Genomic DNA, 21450 nt, shown 5'->3' on the forward strand with positions numbered 1-21450 from the left:
CGTCACAATTTTTTTTTCTGCACGTACGGGCACGCGAGAGCGAAGGAACGGCCTGTGTGGTTGTTGTTTCTCGCACGCGGTTTGAAAGTTTATTTATTTTTTTTTTTGCAAGTACGGCCCGCATGAGTAATTATAAAATACCCTTTAAAAGGAAGTAAATTGAAAAAAAAATAATCATCAGACATCTTCTCTGGAAACCGTTTAAAGTTTCTCCGCGATTCAGAGGAATTCGCGCGACATTCTACGGAGATCTTTAACGTCCACCAAGTATCTCATGATCAATATATAAATATAAAGTTTCGTTTGAGAAATGTGAGAATATATAATATTGTGGCCTTCAATTGTTTAAACAAATGTTTAATGTATTTTCGATTCCAGTTGATCTGAGATGGAAATTCTCGAAACAGGAAGTGCGTAGGTTTGTTGTTGTTGTTGTTATTTTATCTCAATTTTTTTTTTTTGAGGCACAGGCGGGAAACGTGTATCTGGCGAGGACTCGGTGATGGTGAAATAATACAAAGTTATCTCTCCCTTGTGGTAGAAGTACGTTCGAAGGGATCGTACAAGGTTCGCGGTGCGTTTGCAGTTTGGCCGTAAAATCTGGCGAAGGAATGTCGTTCGGCTTGAAGAGGAACGTGATATTACTGTAACCGAGAACGTGTTCATGATCCGTCGAGTCGACGAATGGTCGGTCTCTATTTATTTTTGATCGAGAATTTGTTCCCCCACCCCCTAAACACCTCGATGCGCTCATTGGGGTCATGGTGATCCTTTGTAGCGAGTGTGGATGTCATCGGGTCAGAACTGTGGGACCAGTCGCACGACAAACAAATACCGGTCCGTGAATGATCGTGAAGATTCTCGGGGTTGGAACCATTAATTATCAATGTTTTTCTCTGGCATCACAAGGAGGTGCCACACACAATCCTCCCGAGTTGAGAAATGGATCCCTGGTCTGAATTGTGTGAGGAATGTTGTGACGTACATGGTTGTTGTAGTTGTTTCCTCTTGTTGTAGATGAGGAGGTACAGCGCTCGACGCCTGAGCCAGCGCAGCAAGAAGGTGTTGCCATTGGGAAACGACAATGCTGCAGATTTACAAAGGGAGCGGCAAAATGTATGTGGGTGAGTTATTCGCATAACTCCGGGTGGGACAACAACTGGCTTCACACTTTCTGGGACAGTGTGCTCCGTGATGCCACCTCCAAACCATCTTGTTTGGCGAGCAGAGCAAGGCTGAGAGTTTGCATCAATCATTTGCTGTGGGTGGGGCTGATGATGCGGTCTTCCTCCTTCCCCCCACCCGCTCCTCTTCCATCCCCCGCTCCTCTTCCCCCCCCCACTCTTCTTTCCCCCCCCCGCTCCTCTTCCCCTCCACCCACTTCTCTCCCCCCACTCCTCTTTTCCCCCCACCCACTTCTCTCCCCCCCGCTCCTCTTCCCCCCCACTCCTCTCCCCCCGCTCCTCTCCCCCCCGCTCCTCTCCCCCCCGCTCCTCTCCCCCCCGCTCCTCTTCCCACCCCGCTCCTCTTCCCACCCCGCTCCTTTCCCCCCCCACTCCTCTCCCCCCCACTCCTCTTCCCCCGCTCCTCTTCCCCTTCGCTCCTCTTCCACCCCCGCTCCTCTTCCACCCCCGCTCCTCTTCCCCCCACTCCTCTTCCACCCCCCGCTCCTCTTCCCCCCCACTCCTCTTCCCCCCGCTCCTCTTCCCCTCCACCCACTTCTCTCCCCCCACTCCTCTTTCCCCCCACCCACTTCTCTCCCCCCCGCTCTTCTTCCCCCCCGCTCTTCTTCCCCCCCGCTCTTCTTCCCCCCGCTCCTCTTCCCCCCCACTCCTCTTCCCCCCACTCCTCTCCCCCCCATGCCTCTTCCCCCCCGCTCATCTTCCCCTTCACTCCTCTTCCCCCCCCCACTCCTCTTCTGCCCCCGCTCCTCTTCTGCCCCCCGCTCCTCTTCCGCCCCCGCTCCTCTTCCGCCCCCGCTCCTCTTCCGCCCCCGCTCCTCTTCCCCCCGCTCCTCTCTCTCCCCCCGCTCCTCTCTCTCCCCCCCGCTCCCTCTCTCTCCCCCCGCTCCTCTCTCTCCCCCCCGCTCCTCTCTCTCCCCCCGCTCCTCTCTCTCCCCCCCGCTCCTCTCTCTCCCCCCCGCTCCTCTCTCTTCCCCCCCGTCTCCTCTCTCTCCCCCCCGCTCCTCTCTCTCCCCCCCGCTCCTCTCTCTCCCCCCGCTCCTCTCTCTCCCCCCCGCTCCCTCTCTCTCCCCCCGCTCCTCTCTCTCCCCCCGCTCCTCTCTCTCTCCCCCCGCTCCTCTCTCTCTCCCCCCGCTCCTCTCTCTCTCCCCCCGCTCCTCTCTCTCCCCCCGCTCCTCTTCTCCCCCGCTCCTCTTCCCCCCGCTCCTCTTCCCCCCGCTCCTCTTCCACCCCCGCTCCTCTTCCACCCCCGCTCCTCTTCCCCCCCGCTCCTCTTCCCCCCTCTCCTCTCTCTCTCCCTTCCGCTCCTCTCTCTCCCCCTCACTCCTCTCTCCCCCGCTCCTCTCTCCCACCCACTTCTCTCCTCCCCCACTCCTCTTTCCCCCCACCCACTTCTCTCCCCCCACTCTTCTCCCACCCCACTCCTCTCCCCTCCCGCTCCTCTTCCCCCACCCCGCTCCTCTTCCCCCCCCCGCTCCTCTTCTCCCCCCCCCGCTCCTCTTTCCCCCCACTCCTCTTCCCCCCTCATTCCTCTTCATCCCCCCACTCCTCTTCACCCCCCACTCCTCTTCACCCCCCACTTCTCTCCCCCCCACTTCTCTCCCCCCCACTTCTCTCCCCCCCACTTCTCTCCCCCCACTCCTCTTCCCCCCCACTCCTCTTCCCCCCCACTCCTCTTCCCCCCACTCCTCTTCCCCCCCACTCCTCTTCCCCCCCCACTCCTCTTCCTCCCCCACTCCTCTCTCCCCCCCACTCCTCTTCCCCCCCCACTCCTCTCCCCCCCACTCCTCTTCCCCCCCACTCCTCTTCCCCCCACTCCTCTCCCCCCCCACTCCTCTCCCCCCCACTCCTCTTCCCCCCCACTCCTCTTCCCCCCACTCCTCTTCCCCCCCACTCCTCTTCCCCCCCCACTCCTCTTCCCCCCCACTCCTCTTCCCCCCCCACTCCTCTTCCTCCCCCCACTCCTCTTCCTCCCCCACTCCTCCTCCCCCCACTCCTCCTCCCCCCACTCCTCCTCCCCCCACTCCTCCTCCCCCCACTCCTCCTCCCCCCACTCCTCTCCCCCCATGCCTCTTCCCCCCACTCCTCCTCCCCCCGCTCCTCTCCTTCCCGCTCCTCTCCTCCCCACTCCTCTTCCCCCCCCACCCCGCTCCTCTTCCCCTCCCACCCCGCTCCTCTTCCCCCCCGCTCCTCTCCCCCCCCACTCCTCTTCTCCCCACCCACTTCTCTCCCCCCACTCCTCTCCCCCCCCCCCACGCCTCTTCCTCCTCCCCACCCACTTCCTCGTCCCCCCTTCCTCTCGTAGGTTAGAACAGGAATTTTTGGAATTTTATCTAGGGTGCCGGTGATGGCCCACCTACTCTTCGCCTTGGAATATTTAACGTTCACCAACTAATGCAGATCAGATGTCTCGTTTAACGTTCACGCTGCTAAAAAATGATTTTCTAACTTTAAAGGAAAAAACAACGAGACGGGCACTCGGTACAGCGCATACCTCCGCCACGCAATGCCTGATCCATGAGAACATATCGGACCCAATACATTTTTGAAATATCATGCTACACAGTACTATATCATTTTTGGCCCAATCTCTCAATGGTGAAGAATCACTTTAAAATTAAATAATTATCGTGTCCAGATCCGTATTCGGATTTTCACCAAAATCTAATCAATTCGTCCTTGTCACACACCGAACAAGTCCACCAAGTTTTATCCGAATCCATCCACAACCTTTTGAGATATCGTGCTATATATTAGTTTAGCCCGATCTCTCAATGGTGAGGAATCAAAAAATTATCACATCCGGATCTGAATTCGGATCTTCACCAAAATCGAATCGCTTCTTCCTTGTCACACACCCAGCATGTCCACCAAGTTTCATCTGGACCCATCCACTACTTTTTGAGATATCGTGCTAAACTGTTTATCGTTTTTGGCCCTATCAATGGCGAAGAATCACTTAAAAAATTCTAGTAGTCAGATCTGGATCCGGATCTTCACCAAAATCGAATCAGTTCATCCTTGTCACACACCCAACCAGTCCACACAATTTCATCTTGATCCGTCCACAACTTTTTGCGATATCCTGCACTCAAACAAACAATTGAAATTTCTCGTTGAGCTAGGAATTGCCAGAATAACTTTGTCATATCTCCATGATCTCTGAAAAAACAAAAACCTGGAAATCAATTTGGTTCTTACAAGTCAATAGTGCTACTGTTTAATGAGTTATTGCATTTAGTTTGGTCATGATCATAACTTGGAAGTCAATCGGACTTGAAATGGCGTTTTTATCGCAATTTGAAAGTTTTGACCCGATTCCCCTGACATTTGACCCGTGACCGCTAAGAAGGGTGTTGGTGTGACACCCCAATGAGACATATGGTTGATGCAGAATTGGAAGATGCACATTTTGGATTTGGTTTGAAGTCGATACGACCATTTTAGCAGATGTTATTGTGAAAATAAGAATTTCGGTGACCTTGACCTTGACCTTTGACCTAGATTCACCAAAAAACAAGTGTCCAAGTTGGACCATGGCTGACGTCTGTACCCAGTTTGGTCATGATCGCTGAAACGGTGTGGCTGCTACAGGGTAAACAAACACACAAACAAGCAGTCATAGACTGGTACTTACGAAATCGTCAACTTGACCTCTGACCTTGTCTAATAAAAGCTGACTCGAGAGAAGGTAGCGACGCAAACCAGAAGTTTCTACGATTATTCTGTACCAAACCATCAAAAATCGTAACGTCGGCCGAAGCAAAAATCTCCATTTCTCCACGCAATTATTTAATATTATTTTATCAAAGTCACAAAACCGTAATATTCGGCCATCCACCAACAATCTTTACATAATCCGACGGCTTAGCGAGTCAGGCATGCGACGATAACCTTTATTGGGATAAAAAATGACTTTTAAACACCATCTTTATCGAAAACACCGTCAGTACGCACACTGAAAACCATTACGTGACTCAACGCCGCCTCTGCTCGAGCGCGCTGCACCACGTGACGAGCCGTGACGCGGCGAGTGAAATATTTTTTATACGATCTTAAAATGTCTCCAAAACATCTGATTTTTACCAGAATTTTGACAACCGAGTTTTAAGCGTCCTAAGTGATCACAAAAACTGAAGACAAAATTAAAATCGAGGTTAAAACGAACTCGTAACGTCGAGCGAAGCAAAAATCTCCATTTTTCCACATGAATTTATGGAATTATGTTTGACCTCACTGTGACCTTGACCTTTGACCGATTTTGACCAAAATCTAATCAGCACTAGCCATCACCCTCCTGAATCACGTGGTGTAATTTGGCATTGGTAGCTTCTTCCGTTCTCGAGTTATCATGCCAACACAAACAAACACACAAACAGAGGACAGAAGTCATCAATATACTTACGAAATCTTTAGATTTCGTAAGTAACAAACAGACAGTGAGAGGTGAAAACAACCTCCTTCACCTTCGGTGACGGAGGTAAATATTTATTGGGAGTGTGGCAAGAAAATATTTCCTTTGTCGGAAAGTGCTTTGGTGGAAAGATTTTCTTAAAACAAGACAGTTTCTCAGAAGATGAAAAATAACAAGAAATGATTGTCTCATTTAATTTTCTTTGAAGTTATTTCTAAGAAAAACGAGAACGGCATTCTGTAGAGCGCACACCTCCGCCAGGCTGGTTAGTTTACATTTTGTATCCCACTGATGGGCCAGATCTGGATTTGGACCTGAACTAAAATTTAAAGAGCTTGTTCTTGTCACTTAACCAACTCATCCACCAAGTTTCGTCTCTAACTTTTTGAAATATCGTGCTATATGTATCGTTTTAACCCGATAACGCAATGATGAATCACTGAAAAAAAGGCTCAGAAGTGAGTGCGTATGCCTCGAGGCTATCCTACCAACCAGCTCTTAACTTGGCGCTAATTTGTAGCCAACTTTGATTGACTCAGTTGATGATAGCAGCTGTGTCTGTTTAAATGACAACTAAATATAGCAAATGGAAAAGTCATCTCATTCTCCACTTTCTGTAGCTATTTGTACGTGTACAAGTTAGACAGGTTTGAACAATATAATAAACGGTGTGGTTCTGACACTTATTGGTGCTGGCAAGATAGCTCAGAGGTTGGGTATATACACTCACCTCTAAGCTGTCTACAAGTTCCAATCTCAGCCTAGCTTTAAACGATCATGCTTGTTTCACATACATGGCGAGGCATAAATGTGTGCGCCATACGTTGGAGGGACGTTAAGTTGGAGGACCCTTCCACCACCACTGGTCGTTTGTGGATGTTAAAGATCCCATGGTGTATTTTGTGAACTTTGGGCAAGTTATCGCTGACACTTGAACAAATCACAAATTGCTGCCAAAATAAAATTGCAGGCCTTGCCAGCCGGTTCCAGAAAGACTGGCCAGAACTGTTGCCCCCCCCCCCCAGGCCATCCTGATAAATAAAACAGTGCACCCACATGGGTCCCAGGTAATTTCAGCACATGTTGTTTTCCCTACTACGTGTAGCATTATCATGGAACTGGCAAAATGTGAAAATGCTTTGCGTTCTTAGCCTAATTCTGTTAGTAGCCTAACTAAGTCCTCCATTGCCTCTTTACCTGATTATAGGGGTGTCATCGTGCAAAATGGCAAAATAAATCCACAAGACATCCCGCTTGGAAGCTACATTCTGGTATCTGGATTTGATGACTCCAAGCCACATGTTGCGCAGCTTCTTTCTCTCAACGATGATGGTAACATTGGGGTTGGGGCAGGATACATTTGCATTGTCAGTACATGCAGTTCATTTTCTGATTTTTTTTTTTTTCCTCGAGCTATACACGTTTAAAAAAAAAAAAAGGATAGTGTTCCCATCTTGTGTTAGATTGTGCATCTACATCAACCGTAAACATTGCTGGCTATTCATCAGATCCCACTTCATCCATTTTTCAGTGTTCCCAAGGAATTATTCTTGGTCCCCTTTTGTTTTCTCATCTGCATCTATTTGGTAGAATCTCCTGGGATTTTGTTAATGGCTTTCTGATGATATGCATATCTACCTGTCCTTTGAACCTCATTATATGTTCTATAACACTACTCTAAATGCCTGCCTGAAATGCAAACAAGAATGTTCATTAATTTTCTCAAACTCAGTGCTGCAACATTGGCATGCTGGTCCTTGCCCCTCATGCATTTTTCAAAAGCAAAAAGTGTAACTTGGGGATGATCACCTAATTCTCTGCTTCCACAGTTTGAAATGTAGGGGTTGCTATTGAACCAGCTCTTTCCTAAATGGCACGTATTGGTAAAATCTGCAAATCTATTTTCTTCGACATGCACATTGTTCAAATCCACTAATGCTTAAATCAGAAGATGACTAAATCTTTGGTTCGTGCTCTCATAACTTTGTGCTTGGATTACTGTAACCATTGTGACTGTAATCCTGCTTGCCTCTTCTTTTGAGCCCTTGCAAACTTATTCGGAATAAGGAAACCAGGTTTGTAGTTCAAGCTTGTAAGAGATTACATCACTCCAATCCTCAAACATTGTCATTCGATCCCAGTACACCAATGGATAGATTTTAATATATTGCTGATAACCTTTAAAGCCAAATATAAATTTGTTCCTGGCTATATTTTCGACCTAATCACACCATCTTTTCATTATCCCAAGACATTTTAACCTTTATTGCTGCATTGCAGGTAGCACGGCAAGTGTATGTTGGTTTGCGAGACCTTCAGAGTTACCCAAGCGGTTGCTTGATAAAATCCATCGACCTCTCCATTCTCAAGAACTATTTCTCTGCATGGAGGGTGAGAGACGTCAGTCCCTTTGGAGCTCTAAGATTGACACAGACACAATCCTGGGCCCTGCACAGGTAAACTGATTGTTCCAAAATCATTTGGCCTACAGCACTACTCTGAACCCAACACTCAGATCATTTTCTGCCTTGCTTAAGTACAGCTACCTTATCCATTCACCATCATGTGGTGGTGCCACACTGTAATTGGGTGCTATTTTGAGTGTCCTCCGGTGGGGATTGTTCCGTCGAAGCACCCCATGCTGAGCTTGCTGTATTTCTGATTTTATTTTGTGCATTGATATTCCCAGATATATTTTCTCACCTTCTCCAGCATATTTGCTAATAGGGCTGCAAATTGTTGTTCCTTTCTCTTCTTTTTCTTTCCTTTTGTTTCATTGTTGTCACCTCCACCACCGAAGGTGAAGGAGGTTATGTTTTCACCCCTTTCTGTTTGTTTGTTTGTATGTCTGTTTGTTTGTTTGTGTGCAGGATATCTCAAACAGTTGTGGACAGATTTGGATGAAATTTTGTGGACAAGTTCGGTGTGTGACAAGGACGAACGGAATACATTTTGGTAAAGATCCGGATCCAGATCCTACTACTAGAATTTTTAAAGTGATTCTTCACTATTGAGAGAGAGGGTCAAAAATGATATGTAACACTATCTCAAAAAGTTGTGGATGGATTCGGACGAAACTTGGTGGGCAGGTTGGGTGTGTGACAAGGAGGAATTGATTCAATTTTAGTGAAGATCTGAATCCGGATCTGGATATGAGAATTATTTAATTTTAAGGTGATTCTTCACCATTGAAAGATGGGTTCCAAAACAGATATATAACATGATATTTCAAAAATGCATTGTGCCGGATATGTTCTTGGGGATCACGCATTGCGTGGCGGAGGTATGCGCTCTACTGAGTGCTCTTATAGTTGCTTACTGTGCTTGTATCTGCTTCATTATGATTTTGCTTTTTACTTGTTAATGGGAGAAGATATTTTTTTTTTTAATCATTTTGCTTTTTACTTGCTAATGACACAAAATTTTTATTTATTTATTTTTAAGCGGTGAAGCAGCTTCAATATTTGACTATTTCCATCCGTCCATCCATCAAAAATGAAGAAGAGGAAGAAGAACCTTTCTAACACAGTGTTTCTATAAAAAATGGAACTCTTTTGACCATTTAGTCTCCTGAGACACCTTCAACCTTTGAAGACCCCTTAAGACTCAAATGACCCAAAAGTTTCCGAAGATCCAAAAGACCCAGATGACCTAAAAGTGCCTGAGGACCCAAAAGACCCCGAAGACCCACAAGACCTCTAAGACCCTTTAAGAGACTACTATAAATGGATGAGGTGTGCGCATGCCTGTGCGCGCGCTCAAGTGCCTGTCAGGGCCGGATTTAGGGAAGGACCAGCAGGACATTTGACCAGGGCCTAAACTCCAGGGGGCCCACAAAAAACATACGATACATATATTTATTTATAAAGCTGGTACTATTTATTCCCTTGTTGTCTTAAAGTTAGCAGAGCAAGGGAAGTGGTGTCTTGGGTCACATGAGCTCTGTGAGGCTGATAATTCAACTTTCCCCATCCAGTTTTTGATAAATTTACCTTAATGTTCCATAAAAATCACGTTATCAATTTGATATCGCTTTATTAAGTTCTTACTGATAATTTAAAATCCCTTTATTATCTAATTAGTGTTGAGTTCCTTATTATTTGTACATTTTTGAATCAGATATCTTTCTCTCTAGCGACTTTAAAATTACTTTATAATCACTCATTCATGATAACGTGGTAAGTACATTTTCATATTGCTTGTGTCGATCAGGTTTTCAGAGCTATCCCATAATGCCTTGCGTGCCACCATGTTGGTTGTATTCACTTCCCTGGCAACGGCAGTATCAGTCGCTCTCCAATCTAGCACTTTTATCTTGTTATTCTGACTTTCTGCAATGGAAGGTTAAACAAATTATTTGGCCTTGTTAGGTTTAGTTTAGCTTGCCAACCAATATGACGCCCAAGCACTGCATCATGAGTACCGGAACCCGACTATTGCAATGTTTGTTTGTTTGCAAACTGTTTGTTTAAGTAGTAATGGGAATGTATATCATATTAGAAGCAACTGTTCCCTAAGGGAGCTGCAAAGGGCTTGTGTTATTATCCTTATTCGAACGTGTAATCCGAAATACCTCTCCGAAATACCTCTCCGAAATACCTCTCCGAAATACCGCTCCTAAATACCTCTTCAAAATAATGCTCCGAAATATTTCTCCAAAATAATGCTTCTAAATACCTCTCTGAAATACCTCTCTGAAATACCTCTCTGAAATACCTCTCTGAAATACCTCTCTGAAATACCTCTCTGAAATACCTCTCTGAAATACCTCTCTGAAATACCTCTCTGAAATACCTCTCTGAAATACCTCTCTGAAATACCTCTCTGAAATACCTCTCTGAAATACCTCTCTGAAATACCTCTCTGAAATACCTCTCTGAAATACCTCTCTGAAATACCTCTCTGAAATACCTCTTCAAAATAATGCTCCAAAATTCCTCTCCAAAATAATGCTCCAAAATTCCTCTCCAAAATTATGCTCCAAAATTATGCTCCAAAATTATGCTCCAAAATTATGCTCCAAAATTATGCTCCAAAATTATGCTCCAAAATTCCTCTCCAAAATAATGCTCCAAAATTCCTCTCCAAAGTAATGCTCCAAAATTCCTCTCCAAAATTCCTCTCCAAAATTCCTCTCCAAAATTCCTCTCCAAAATTCCTCTCCAAAATTCCTCTCCAAAATTCCTCTCCAAAATTCCTGTCCTAAATACCTCTCCTAAATACCTCTCCTAAATACCTCTCCTAAATACCTCTCCTAAATACCTCTCCTAAATACCTCTCCTAAATACCTCTCCTAAATACCTCTCCTAAATACCTCTCCAAAATACCTCTCCAAAATACCTCTCCAAAATACCTCTCCAAAATACCTCTCCAAAATACCTCTCCAAAATTTAATTGGTGTAGAAATTATCCTTCGTGTTTTTTTTTCATACTATTGTGAGAAGGAAAACAAGAGCGAGAATTGCTTTGCAATTCTCCGATGTGATATTTTCTAAGGCAAAAATGGGAATAACTGTGTAAAATTGGTGAAACGCCCTGAAACTCAAATCGTTCTGTAACTATCATCATAAAGCTACGTACCAAGTTTCAGTTGAATATGATTAAGGATATGATAAAAAGTACCGGCATAGTGGCGTGCGCCTGTAATCCGGCTACTCGGAGGCTTGGGTTGGAGGATCGCTTGAGGACGGGAGCTCTGCACTGGGCCGCGCTATGAGAGGGTGTAGGGCATCCTGGAATCGTGGCGAAACCCAATCCATATCCCTGTGTCGTAAGAGGTGACCAGGGTTGCGTCAGGAAGGGCATCCGGCGTAAAACCTGTGCCAAATCAGTATGCGGATCATAACGGATAATCTGCTGTGGCGACCCCTAACGAGAGCAGCCGAAAGACGAACAACAACATATGATAATAAAAAGTCTGAAAAACCACAGGTTAGATGGACAGACAGACGGAGAGCAAACTTATAGTTCCCTCTGATGAAACCAGGAGGGGACTAATAATGAGGGGGTGGTTGTGGGGGAGAGGGGGGTTTAGAATAGGGAAGAGTGTCACAAATTATTTACATGTTTATGTTGGATGGTGCATTGGCACAGTCTGAAGTTGAGCCTTAATAGTATGCCTAATATTCGATATTAATTTCGCATAGATTACTGTGTAATGTTTGATGAGGTGAGATGTTTATTCTCTAAGTTGAGATGTTGTAGTTAGACTTTGACCGGTGCAGAAAGATTCCCATGTTGCGGGTGATTTCCGGTTCCATCTGGATTATGTAATTGTCTGGCAAGTATGAGGATTTTGGCGAGTGAGGGACTTTTGTGAATCTTCTCTCCAATAATATGTACCTTATTTTTCAGCATACAAGTCGATACTTTTTCCCTGAAGTCTGGGCCTCAACTTATTCTCAGAATGGACTTGTGTATGTTTGAAGACAGTCGATAATGATTTTGTAACCTGTTTTTTTAACACTGTACCTCTATATGATAAAAAAAACATGTTGAAACACAATTTACATTCCTTATTTATCCAAAAGGTGGTCCCACAAGTAGTTCAAATAATATGCACAAAACAGCTCATTAATATCCAGGACCCTGGAAGTACCATAGGCAGTGATGCGTTGTGACAGTGTCAGGGCTAATTAAATTAACACTGCTATCGTTCTTACTGACAGTTTTGATAACTACCGTAGTTGATCTTGATTCGTCTTGTCATTCAAATCGACTTGTCTTTGAATGAAGGAAAGAAAAATGGGAATATTAGCCAGTTCGACTTGTAGTCCACATCGACTTATAGGCTGGAAAAAAAACGGAAACCAGGAATGCAAAGTAAGAAGTGGGAGGAGTAATAATAATAGTAAGTTACCCAAGTGGTTGCGGAGGAAACAAATTTAAAAGTGAATAAAGGTGAAAAAGAGGGGGTGGAAGGGAGGAAGAAAGAAGTAAAATAAGAAATATAACTGAGGGCCTCAACCAACATTCCACAACATGGTCAAGGATGCCTATTACTAGTAATAGTTATTATGAAAATATATGCAGAACTGACAGAACCCCCCCCACTCCCCAACACCATTTCATTGTGCCTTTGTATCCTCTGCTTCTTCAATGGCCTCAATTATTTTCACCTTCTTTTCTTGGGTCAGTCAGGGGAGCAGCTCTGCTTCCACAATAGCCTAGAGATACGTGCACTTCTCTCTTCAATCATCATGTAAAGTCCATAGCCTAGAGCAGCTTTATAACCAGGGTTTGAATCCCAACCCTGCTACAAACTATCATCTTGGTGATTTGTATGCATGGCGAGGTATCAATGTGCGTGCATGTCATGAGAGGGTATAGTGATGTTTCATTGCACTGCCTTCTATCTTCAGGTAAAGCTGCTGAAAGCAGATGATCCTGACCCTGCTGCAGACTTGGACAATGTGTTTGTGGTCCATCTCTCCTGGGATGGCCGTACCGTCTCACCTCTAACAGCGGAGCAGCTTTCTTCTCAACTTGATCCTCAGGCTGTCGTCACAACTCCGTCTGCAGAGCCCTCCGTCCCACGGAATGGTACAAATGGAATGAATCGACGCAGAAGTGCCAAGGATTGCAAACGTAGTTGCTTTTTCATTTTCCTTTTCTTCTTTATTTCCATGCTCATGATACTTTTTTAAATTTAAAAACCCGCCTTGCAAGATCACTGACACTAATCACATTGAAATATTGACTTTCTTATTATCAACTGTTTCATACTCCAACTGCATTTGGCATTTGGAAACATGTCGAGATACTTAAATCTTTTATGGTCTCCATTGTAAGAAGGATTTTGCTGTCTCAATTTCCACCTCACCACCACCTCAAATACCCAAGCTCAAGTGCATGTTTGTCGACTGACCACAGAGGAAATTATCTCTTTGATCTTTGAAGAGGAATCAACGGTGACCAATGAGGTATTGATTGCAATGTATACTGCTGTGCCAATTATTTGTTTGGTCTGCTTTGTTACCTCCACCATCGACAATGGATGGAGGTTATGTTTTCACCCCTGTCTGTTTGTCTGTCTGTCTGTGAGCAGGATAGCTCTAATAGTTATGGACGGATTCGAACGAAACTTGGTGGACAGGTTGGCTGTGTGAAAAGGCCAAATTGATTAGATTTTGCTGAAGATCTGAATCTGGATTCGGATACGAGAATGATTATTTTTTTTTTTCATTGATTCTTCACCATTGAAAGATTGGGCCAAAAACGATATATAGCACGATATTTCAAAAAGTTGTAGACGGATGATGCCAAAACTTGGTTGATGAGTTAGGAAGGTGACAATAACAAGCTGATTAGATTTTGGTTCGGGTACAGATACAGATACAGCCGATCAGTTGATACAAAACGTGAACTGTTCAGCCTGATGAATGTATGCACTCTACCAAGTGCTTTTCTAGTTGTTTACAGAATTGGAATATAAGAAATCCATTGAAACATGTCAATAGATTTGAATTTTACTTATTTTAAGGTTTTTTATATTGCACTTAAACTAGATATTGGTTTGCATTTCTGTGGTGTATTTCAAAATAATAAATATAGTGATGATTATCTCGTTTCTACCCACCACCTTTCAAGCCCTCCTTTTAGGCTTGCTTTCAAATTGGCCTTGATTGTCTCCTAAAATATGTGCAGGCCGAGCTGGATAAATTTATACATAAAGTTATTCACCTCCCTCCCCCCAATCCCTCCCTCATCTCCCTCCCATGTGTTTCCTCACTTTCACATTTCCCACTCCTCCTTAGCAGGACTCTCAGCTGCAACACACTTTTGTCATTTACCTTCCATTACCAGAGCAGCAAGCGAGGCAAAGTTTCGAGTGGCCATTCCACGAAAACTGCCACCCGGAGTCCATCCGTTCGAAAATGCAATGATCGCAGAGATGAACCCCTCCCATCTCCTCACACTGTAAAAATCAGGAGAACCGCAAGAGAAAACACAAAGTCAGTCCTCAACAAACGCTTTGTGCAAATTTGAACCATCTATTTAATTATGATGTTGTTTTTTAAAAAAATAAAAGATTATATTATAATAAACTTTGAGCTTTTTGGCAATACCAAACTCCTTTTTGTTTTACCCCAAACTCCATTTGTGTCAGAAATGTTTCAATAGCCGAGGATTGCAAGACTCCCATCCACAAAAATGACTCTCCCTGGTGTCTCAGATCGGCTTCACGTCTGCTGGCGAAATCAAATGGCACTGCAAAGACGCAGTCCACTGTCAGGTACAGCCATGGGCATACGGAGGGACAGACTACTTTCTATATGGCATCAAATGAGAACATAACCTTTATTTTGTGCATCTTTGTAAGCTTGCCTGGTAAAATAATATAGATGTTTGCAATTTATAAGACCCTGCTGAGTCCAACAATCTTAGGTCCAGCAGCAGCACCTGATCCAGGTCATGCTTATGACGGCATTGTCATCGGTGGAAGCCTCCATGATTTTGACATGTTTTGTTGCGATTTGTGAAGGTACTCGTAGTTTCATAGTGTCGGTTTTTAATCTCGGGGTTTGGATTTATGTTCATATTTCGTGACAGCTTTACTTTCCCCTTCTTTGACAGTGACACTTCCAAGCGCAAGAAGATCTTGGAGGAAAGTGTTTATGAGGATATTGCAGAAACCGACGAAGATTCTGAAGAGGAAGAAGAAAATGAGATTGACGACGATGATGATGAAGAAGAGGAACCTGAAGCTGAAAGACCTAAGAGAAGTCACCGTCACGTTCCTCGGAGGAGAGCATCACAAGGAAAGGTTAGTTTCGTCTAAATCTCAATATAAATTTTTTGCTGGTGATGGAACCTTGTTTAGGGAATGTAGAATCCTCCTTGGTATGAAATGCTTAAGTGCTGTACTGTTTCCACCACACCTGTTTAAGCAAAGGCTCCATGGGGTGGACTTTTTTTTTCCTTTTTGTTTTTTTTTATACACTGTCTAAGGCTCATTATGGAGCTGACACACACACACACACACACACACACACACACACACACACACACACACACACACACACACACACACACACACACACACACACACACACACACACACACACACACACGGAAATACAGACAAATATATGAGATTCAATATAGGACTGTTAGACGAGATAAACACAGCCATTGAGTTTGGGGCAAGTGCTGTGCTCCCAGGGTACTCTGGGTACCAGCGACATCACAACAATGGCACCGCATTTCTCACTGCACTCAGCAGGGCATTTCCTGAGGGGGAATTTCCTCCTTTCCATGGATGCCAACCTATGGGGATTGTCTCCACTTGTGGGGATATGTCCCAGCCCATGATAACCTTTGGGGATTATTAATGTTGTTCATCCTCTCAAACCCAACTGCTAAATTAGATCACTTTGAATGGCCTTATATTTACTAGCAGATACCCCTCTGCGACGGGTATGGGGGACAGGACGGATCACACTACTCGGTTACGATAGTTTCCTTGGATGTTTTGCGGCGCATTCAACAGCTCAGTTCATATTGGTGGTGTGTCTGGGTGCCCATGGTAGTGTTTGAGACTGGTCGCTTTAGATTGTTGGCCTTGACACATAGTGCCGGATGAGTAACGTGAACAATTTGACATATTCATCGTTTCTACATTACCTCCATCAACAGATTAACAACATGGCAGGATAAAAGTCATAAATGTTGAGTTGAACAAATGTCCTGAATTCATGGACTTAGTTCAGTAAAGCACATCTGGGACCCGGCCGTTGGTTTGCCGCCAAACGCTGCTGATTGTGACGTCATCGATTCATTCTTTGAAAATTATATCTATATTCGATTTTTTGAATCCGCTATCACCTGCGTAAATACATGGAACACATAATGTGAATATTTCGGAAGTATGAACAGAATATGTTTGGAGAAAAGTGTGTTAGAAGTTCCAGGCTTACACCCATTATATTATGATGAGATGATTTTGAAATGAATTTTTTACACCTTTTTATCCTCGTCACTTGTCATATGTTTGAACACGAGGGAATGTTATATTTTGGAAAGGAGGATAAATTTTTTTTTTTCTTTCATTATTGTGCAGAAAGTGCTTGTATGTATATGCTTGTTTTTGCTTTAGAATACCGGCACATATATTATGATACCTCATGTATTAAGACAGATTAGACAGCTTAGACCCTTGACCACTTTGACCAACCCAAACGTCACTTGTGTAACAGGGCCATACGATTAGCAGTCCCAGTATGCCTTGCAGATCCAGGCCTGCTGTGTCCAGTCCGGGAGTTCTGGAGGATGCAAGAGGCAGGTAATTCCACCAAGTCATTGGTACCATTAAGTCCACATTGGATTTATTAGCTATTGGAATGGATAGAAAGCTGAATGAATTTTGATTCATATTACATATATAAAAAAAAAAATATGAAAAGCACGTTCCTTGAGGAGGTGAGTGAGTCCAGGAAGCCCTGTTATTTATGCTTATTAATCACGTACTGTTTAAACGTTGGTTGTACACCACACAGACGTCTATAAATTACGTACGATTGGAATGTTCCTTTCACAGTGAAGCTGTGACGATATGTCTCTTAATTACATACTTTTTGAATGTCGTTTGCATACTGCATGTATGTCTATTAATTATGTACCATTGGAATGTACGTTTCAACGCTTTAGACTGCTGAGACCCCTTCGACCGGTGAAGACCCTTCAAGACCCCAAAAGACGCAAATGACCCAAATGTCCCCGATAACCAAAAATACCCAAAACATACCAATGATGCAGAAGACCCCGAAGACGCAAAAAGACCCGAGCACCCAAAAGCCCCCAAAGAACCTTCAGACCCCTTCGACCTTAACACCATTTCAACCCCTTACACCCTTCAGACAGATTAGAGTGCTTACACCCTCAACCACTTGGACCTTCTTATATCACAAATGAAATTTAAAATAAATATAATATCACTAATATTACAAATAAATTTGTAGAGAAGAAATGTTTGTATTATGATTGGTATAAATCATGCTAAATCTATGGCGTCAATCTCTGCAACAATGTGTGGATAGGCGAACGTAGTGAGCCAATCCACACGCGTGATGGTATAAAATGCTGTTCGATCTCGCAAAGGTAGAATGAAAACTCATATCTTTTTCATCTTTTTCTCTGTCCAATACTTTTGCATTTATATTTTTTGAATCTCACAAATATTTCTTCCTCGTTTCCATCTGACCATAGTTACCCTCGCCAAAGGAGAGGGTATTGCGTTTGGGTCTGTTTGTTTGTCTGTCTGTGCATTTGTTTGTCTGCACAGAACTTTCGTGTTTTTTTCAGCAACCGCTTATCGGATTGAGACAAAATTTCACCATCGGTGCGACTTCTCATGTAGAATGTTTTAATCATAATTATAATGTTATAGGTCACGTGGTGTGGCAGCCATGTTGGAAAAATGGAAAAACTTTGGACCTCTGTATCTCTGAAACTGCATCAAGGAAAAATTGAAACTTGGCACACAATAATTCCTCATGGGGAATAAATGTGATTTTTTTTGATGATGTCATTGGTGCCTTTATGACATAATTGCATATGTAGAACGCCACATCTGATTAGTATGAAAATTTTTGAGGATCATCTCGGGATAAAATTGTCCACAGAAAATATTTGATGATGTCATCAGTCATGTCATTCAGCAGACATATTGTTTTTTTTTGTTTTTTTTTAAACCTTCAGAAATCTTCTCTGAAGTGGCTGAACAGATTGAGGAGAAACTTTACACGAATGATCATGAGGACCAAAAGGTTCATACATATGATGTCATCGGTCACATGGTTTGGCAGCCATATTGGATTTACTCCAAAAACCTCTAAAAATCTTCTCCTCCCAGCTGGACAAATCGAGGGGAAACGTCACACAAATGTTCCCCAAGCCATGGGTGTACAAGTATGTTAAGGAATAATTGATAGGTCACATGGTTTGGCAGCCATATTGGATTGAAGAAGAATATTAAATAATGTTTTCTCTGAAACCACTCAATCATAAATGTGAAGTTTCACGTTGATTGATTGAATAGTGATGGGGGAATACATGTTTTAAATTTCAACTGTGCCTGGATGGGTTTGAGGGTAGAGCAGTTCCAGCTGAAATGTGACTCCTATGCAGGTTCCTTCTGATGACTTCATCTTTGCTTTTTGCTTGTACTGGTTCCTTGTGATTAGTCCAATGCAGGACTGTACACCTATTTGGTCTTGTATCTGATTTGAATTGAATTTATTTTAATCCCATTCTAAATTCAATTGAATAATGAATAGTAATAATGAAAAACGTCATGGGTCAGGGTCAGGTGTCCGATCAAAGCGGGATGTCTTGGTACCCGGTCATCACTGCCAGCAGTTATGAAGTGGCAGCTCCAATTATGTCTCGTATTAATTACATAACACACTGGGACACAAACGTCACGCAAGATACACCACATAAAAAGTGCTGGTGAGGATTTGCAATTTCTGATTGCTTTTTTGTTTTTTTACCTCCACCACCGAAGGTGAAGGAGGTTATTTTTTCATCCCTTTCTGTCTGTCTGTTTGTTTGTTTGTGTTTGTCTGTTTGTCTGTTTGTCTGTCTGTGTGCAGGATATCTCAAAAAGTTGTGGACGGATCCGCATAAAATTTTGTGGACAAGTTTGGTTGGTGACAAGGACGAACTGTTTAGATTTTGGTGAAGATCCGGATTCGGATCTGATAATTTTTTTCAGTCATTCTTCACCATTGAGAGATTTGGCTAAAACGATATATATAGCAGATATTTCAAAAAGTTGTGGACGGATTCAGAGGAAACTTGGTGGACATGTTGGGTTTGTGACAACGACAAATTGATTCCATTTTGGTGAAGATCTGAATCAGGATCCAAGTACTCAAATTTTTAAGTGATTCTTCACCATTGAGAGTTGGGGCTGAAAAATGATATACAGCACAATATCTCAAAAATGTATTGGGCCAGATCAGATATGTTCTCATGGATCAGGCATTACAGGGTGGAAGTATACGCTCCACCGAGTTCCCTTCTAGTTTTACCTGTGGTCATTGCTTGCATTTTCCACCCCTATTCCACTCTTTGTTCTCTTCTTTCTTCTTTCACAATCCTTCATGTTTCATAACATGATCTTCTACTGAAAAAAATATTTTATCCAATGATGTGAAAAACCCCTAAAGTATGTGCAAATGTACTGTACCAGTAATTAAAATCTCTCTCTCTCTCTCTCTCTCTCTCTCTCTCTCTCTCTCTCTCTCTCTCTCTCTCTCTCTCTCTCTCTCGCTCTCTCTCTCTCTCTCTCTCTCCGTCTCTCTCTCTGCCTCTCCGTCTCTCTCTCTCTGCCTCTCCGTCTCTCCGTCTCTCCGTCTCTCCGTCTCTCCGTCTCTCCGTCTCTCCGTCTCTCCGTCTCTCTCCGTCTCTCCGTCTCTCTCCGTCTCTCTCCGTCTCTCTCCGTCTCTCTCCGTCTCTCTCCGTCTCTCTCCGTCTCTCTCCGTCTCTCCGTCTCTCCGTCTCTCTCCGTCTCTCTCCGTCTCTCTCCGTCTCTCTCCGTCTCTCTCCGTCTCTCTCCGTCTCTCTCCGTCTCTCTCCGTCTCTCTCCGTCTCTCTCCGTCTCTCTCCGTCTCTCTCCGTCTCTCTCCGTCTCTCTCCGTCTCTCTCCGTCTCTCTCCGTCTCTCTCCGTCTCTCTCCGTCTCTCTCCGTCTCTCTCCGTCTCTCTCCGTCTCTCTCCGTCTCTCTCCGTCTCTCTCCGTCTCTCTCCGTCTCTCTCCGTCTCTCTCCGTCTCTCTCCGTCTCTCTCCGTCTCTCTCCGTCTCTCTCCGTCTCTCTCCGTCTCTCTCCGTCTCTCTCCGTCTCTCTCCGTCTCTCTCCGTCTCTCTCCGTCTCTCTCCGTCTCTCTCCGTCTCTCTCCGTCTCTCTCGTCTCTCTCCGTCTCTCTCCGTCTCTCTCCGTCTCTCTCCGTCTCTCTCCGTCTCTCTCCGTCTCTCTCCGTCTCTCTCCGTCTCTCTCCGTCTCTCTCCGTCTCTCTCCGTCTCTCTCCGTCTCTCTCCGTCTCTCTCCGTCTCTCTCCGTCTCTCTCCGTCTCTCCGTCTCTCCGTCTCTCCGTCTCTCCGTCTCTCCGTGTCTCTGTCTCTCCGTCCTCTCTCGTCTCTCCCCTCTCTCCGTCTCTCCCCCTCTCTCCGTCTCTCCGTCTCTCCGTCTCTCCCCCGTCTCTCCGTCTCTCCGTCTCTCCGTCTCTCCGTCTCTCCGTCTCTCCGTCTCTCCGTCTCTCCGTCTCTCCGTCTCTCCGTCTCTCCCCCTCTCTCCCCCTCTCTCCGTCTCTCCGTCTCTCCCCCTCTCTCCGTCTCTCCCCCTCTCTCCGTCTCTCCGTCTCTCCCCTCTCTCCGTCTCTCCCCCTCTCTCCGTCTCTCCGTCTCTCCCCCTCTCTCCGTCTCTCCGTCTCTCTCCCTCTCTCCGTCTCTCCCTCTCTCCGTCTCTCCGTCTCTCCGTCTCTCCGTCTCTCCGTCTCTCCCTCTGTCTCTCCGTCTCTCCGTCTCTCCCTCTGTCTCTCCGTCTCTCCGTCTCTCCGTCTCTCCGTCTCTCCGTCTCTCCGTCTCTCCGTCTCTCCCCCTCTCTCCGTCTCTCCCCCTCTCTCCGTCTCTCCCCCTCTCTCCGTCGCTCCGTCTCTGCGTCTCTCCGTCTCTCCGTCTCTCCGTCTCTCCGTCTCTCCGTCTCTCCGTCTCTCCGTCTCTCCGTCTCTCCGTCTCTCTCCGTCTCTCCGTCTCTCCGTCTCTCCGTCTCTCCCCCTCTCTCCGTCTCTCCCCCTCTCTCCGTCTCTCCCCCTCTCTCCGTCTCTCCCCCTCTCTCCGTCTCTCCCCCTCTCT

At 45.0% G+C, this 21450-nt stretch overlaps 1 protein-coding gene across 7 annotated transcripts in view; it reads left to right on the forward strand.

The window, feature by feature from the left end:
- Window positions 1–415: 415 nt before the first annotated feature.
- Window positions 416–21450, forward strand: part of ORC1 (origin recognition complex subunit 1) — a 98853-nt gene continuing 77818 nt past the window's right edge. The window contains exons 1-10 of one of the 7 annotated variants that reach the window (XM_085854504.1): window positions 416–687; window positions 1018–1124; window positions 6803–6927; window positions 7876–8051; window positions 12957–13182; window positions 13438–13517; window positions 14401–14549; window positions 14705–14830; window positions 15172–15361; window positions 16794–16879. In XM_085854504.1, the coding sequence (XP_085710630.1) occupies window positions 685–687; window positions 1018–1124; window positions 6803–6927; window positions 7876–8051; window positions 12957–13182; window positions 13438–13517; window positions 14401–14549; window positions 14705–14830; window positions 15172–15361; window positions 16794–16879 (1268 nt within the window). In that variant the 5' untranslated portion in view covers window positions 416–684. Of the gene's footprint in view, window positions 913–1017; window positions 1125–6802; window positions 6928–7875; window positions 8052–12956; window positions 13183–13437; window positions 13518–14400; window positions 14550–14704; window positions 14831–15171; window positions 15362–16793; window positions 16880–21450 lie in introns of all 7 variants that reach the window. The other 6 variants (XM_085854499.1, XM_085854503.1, XM_085854502.1 and 3 more) reach the window with 6 other exon arrangements.

The sequence above is a fragment of the Eptatretus burgeri genome, chromosome 14, assembly GCF_056783735.1.
Source record: "Eptatretus burgeri isolate ZD-2024b chromosome 14, Ebu_testis_v1, whole genome shotgun sequence".
In the NCBI taxonomy this organism is placed as follows: domain Eukaryota; kingdom Metazoa; phylum Chordata; class Myxini; order Myxiniformes; family Myxinidae; genus Eptatretus; species Eptatretus burgeri.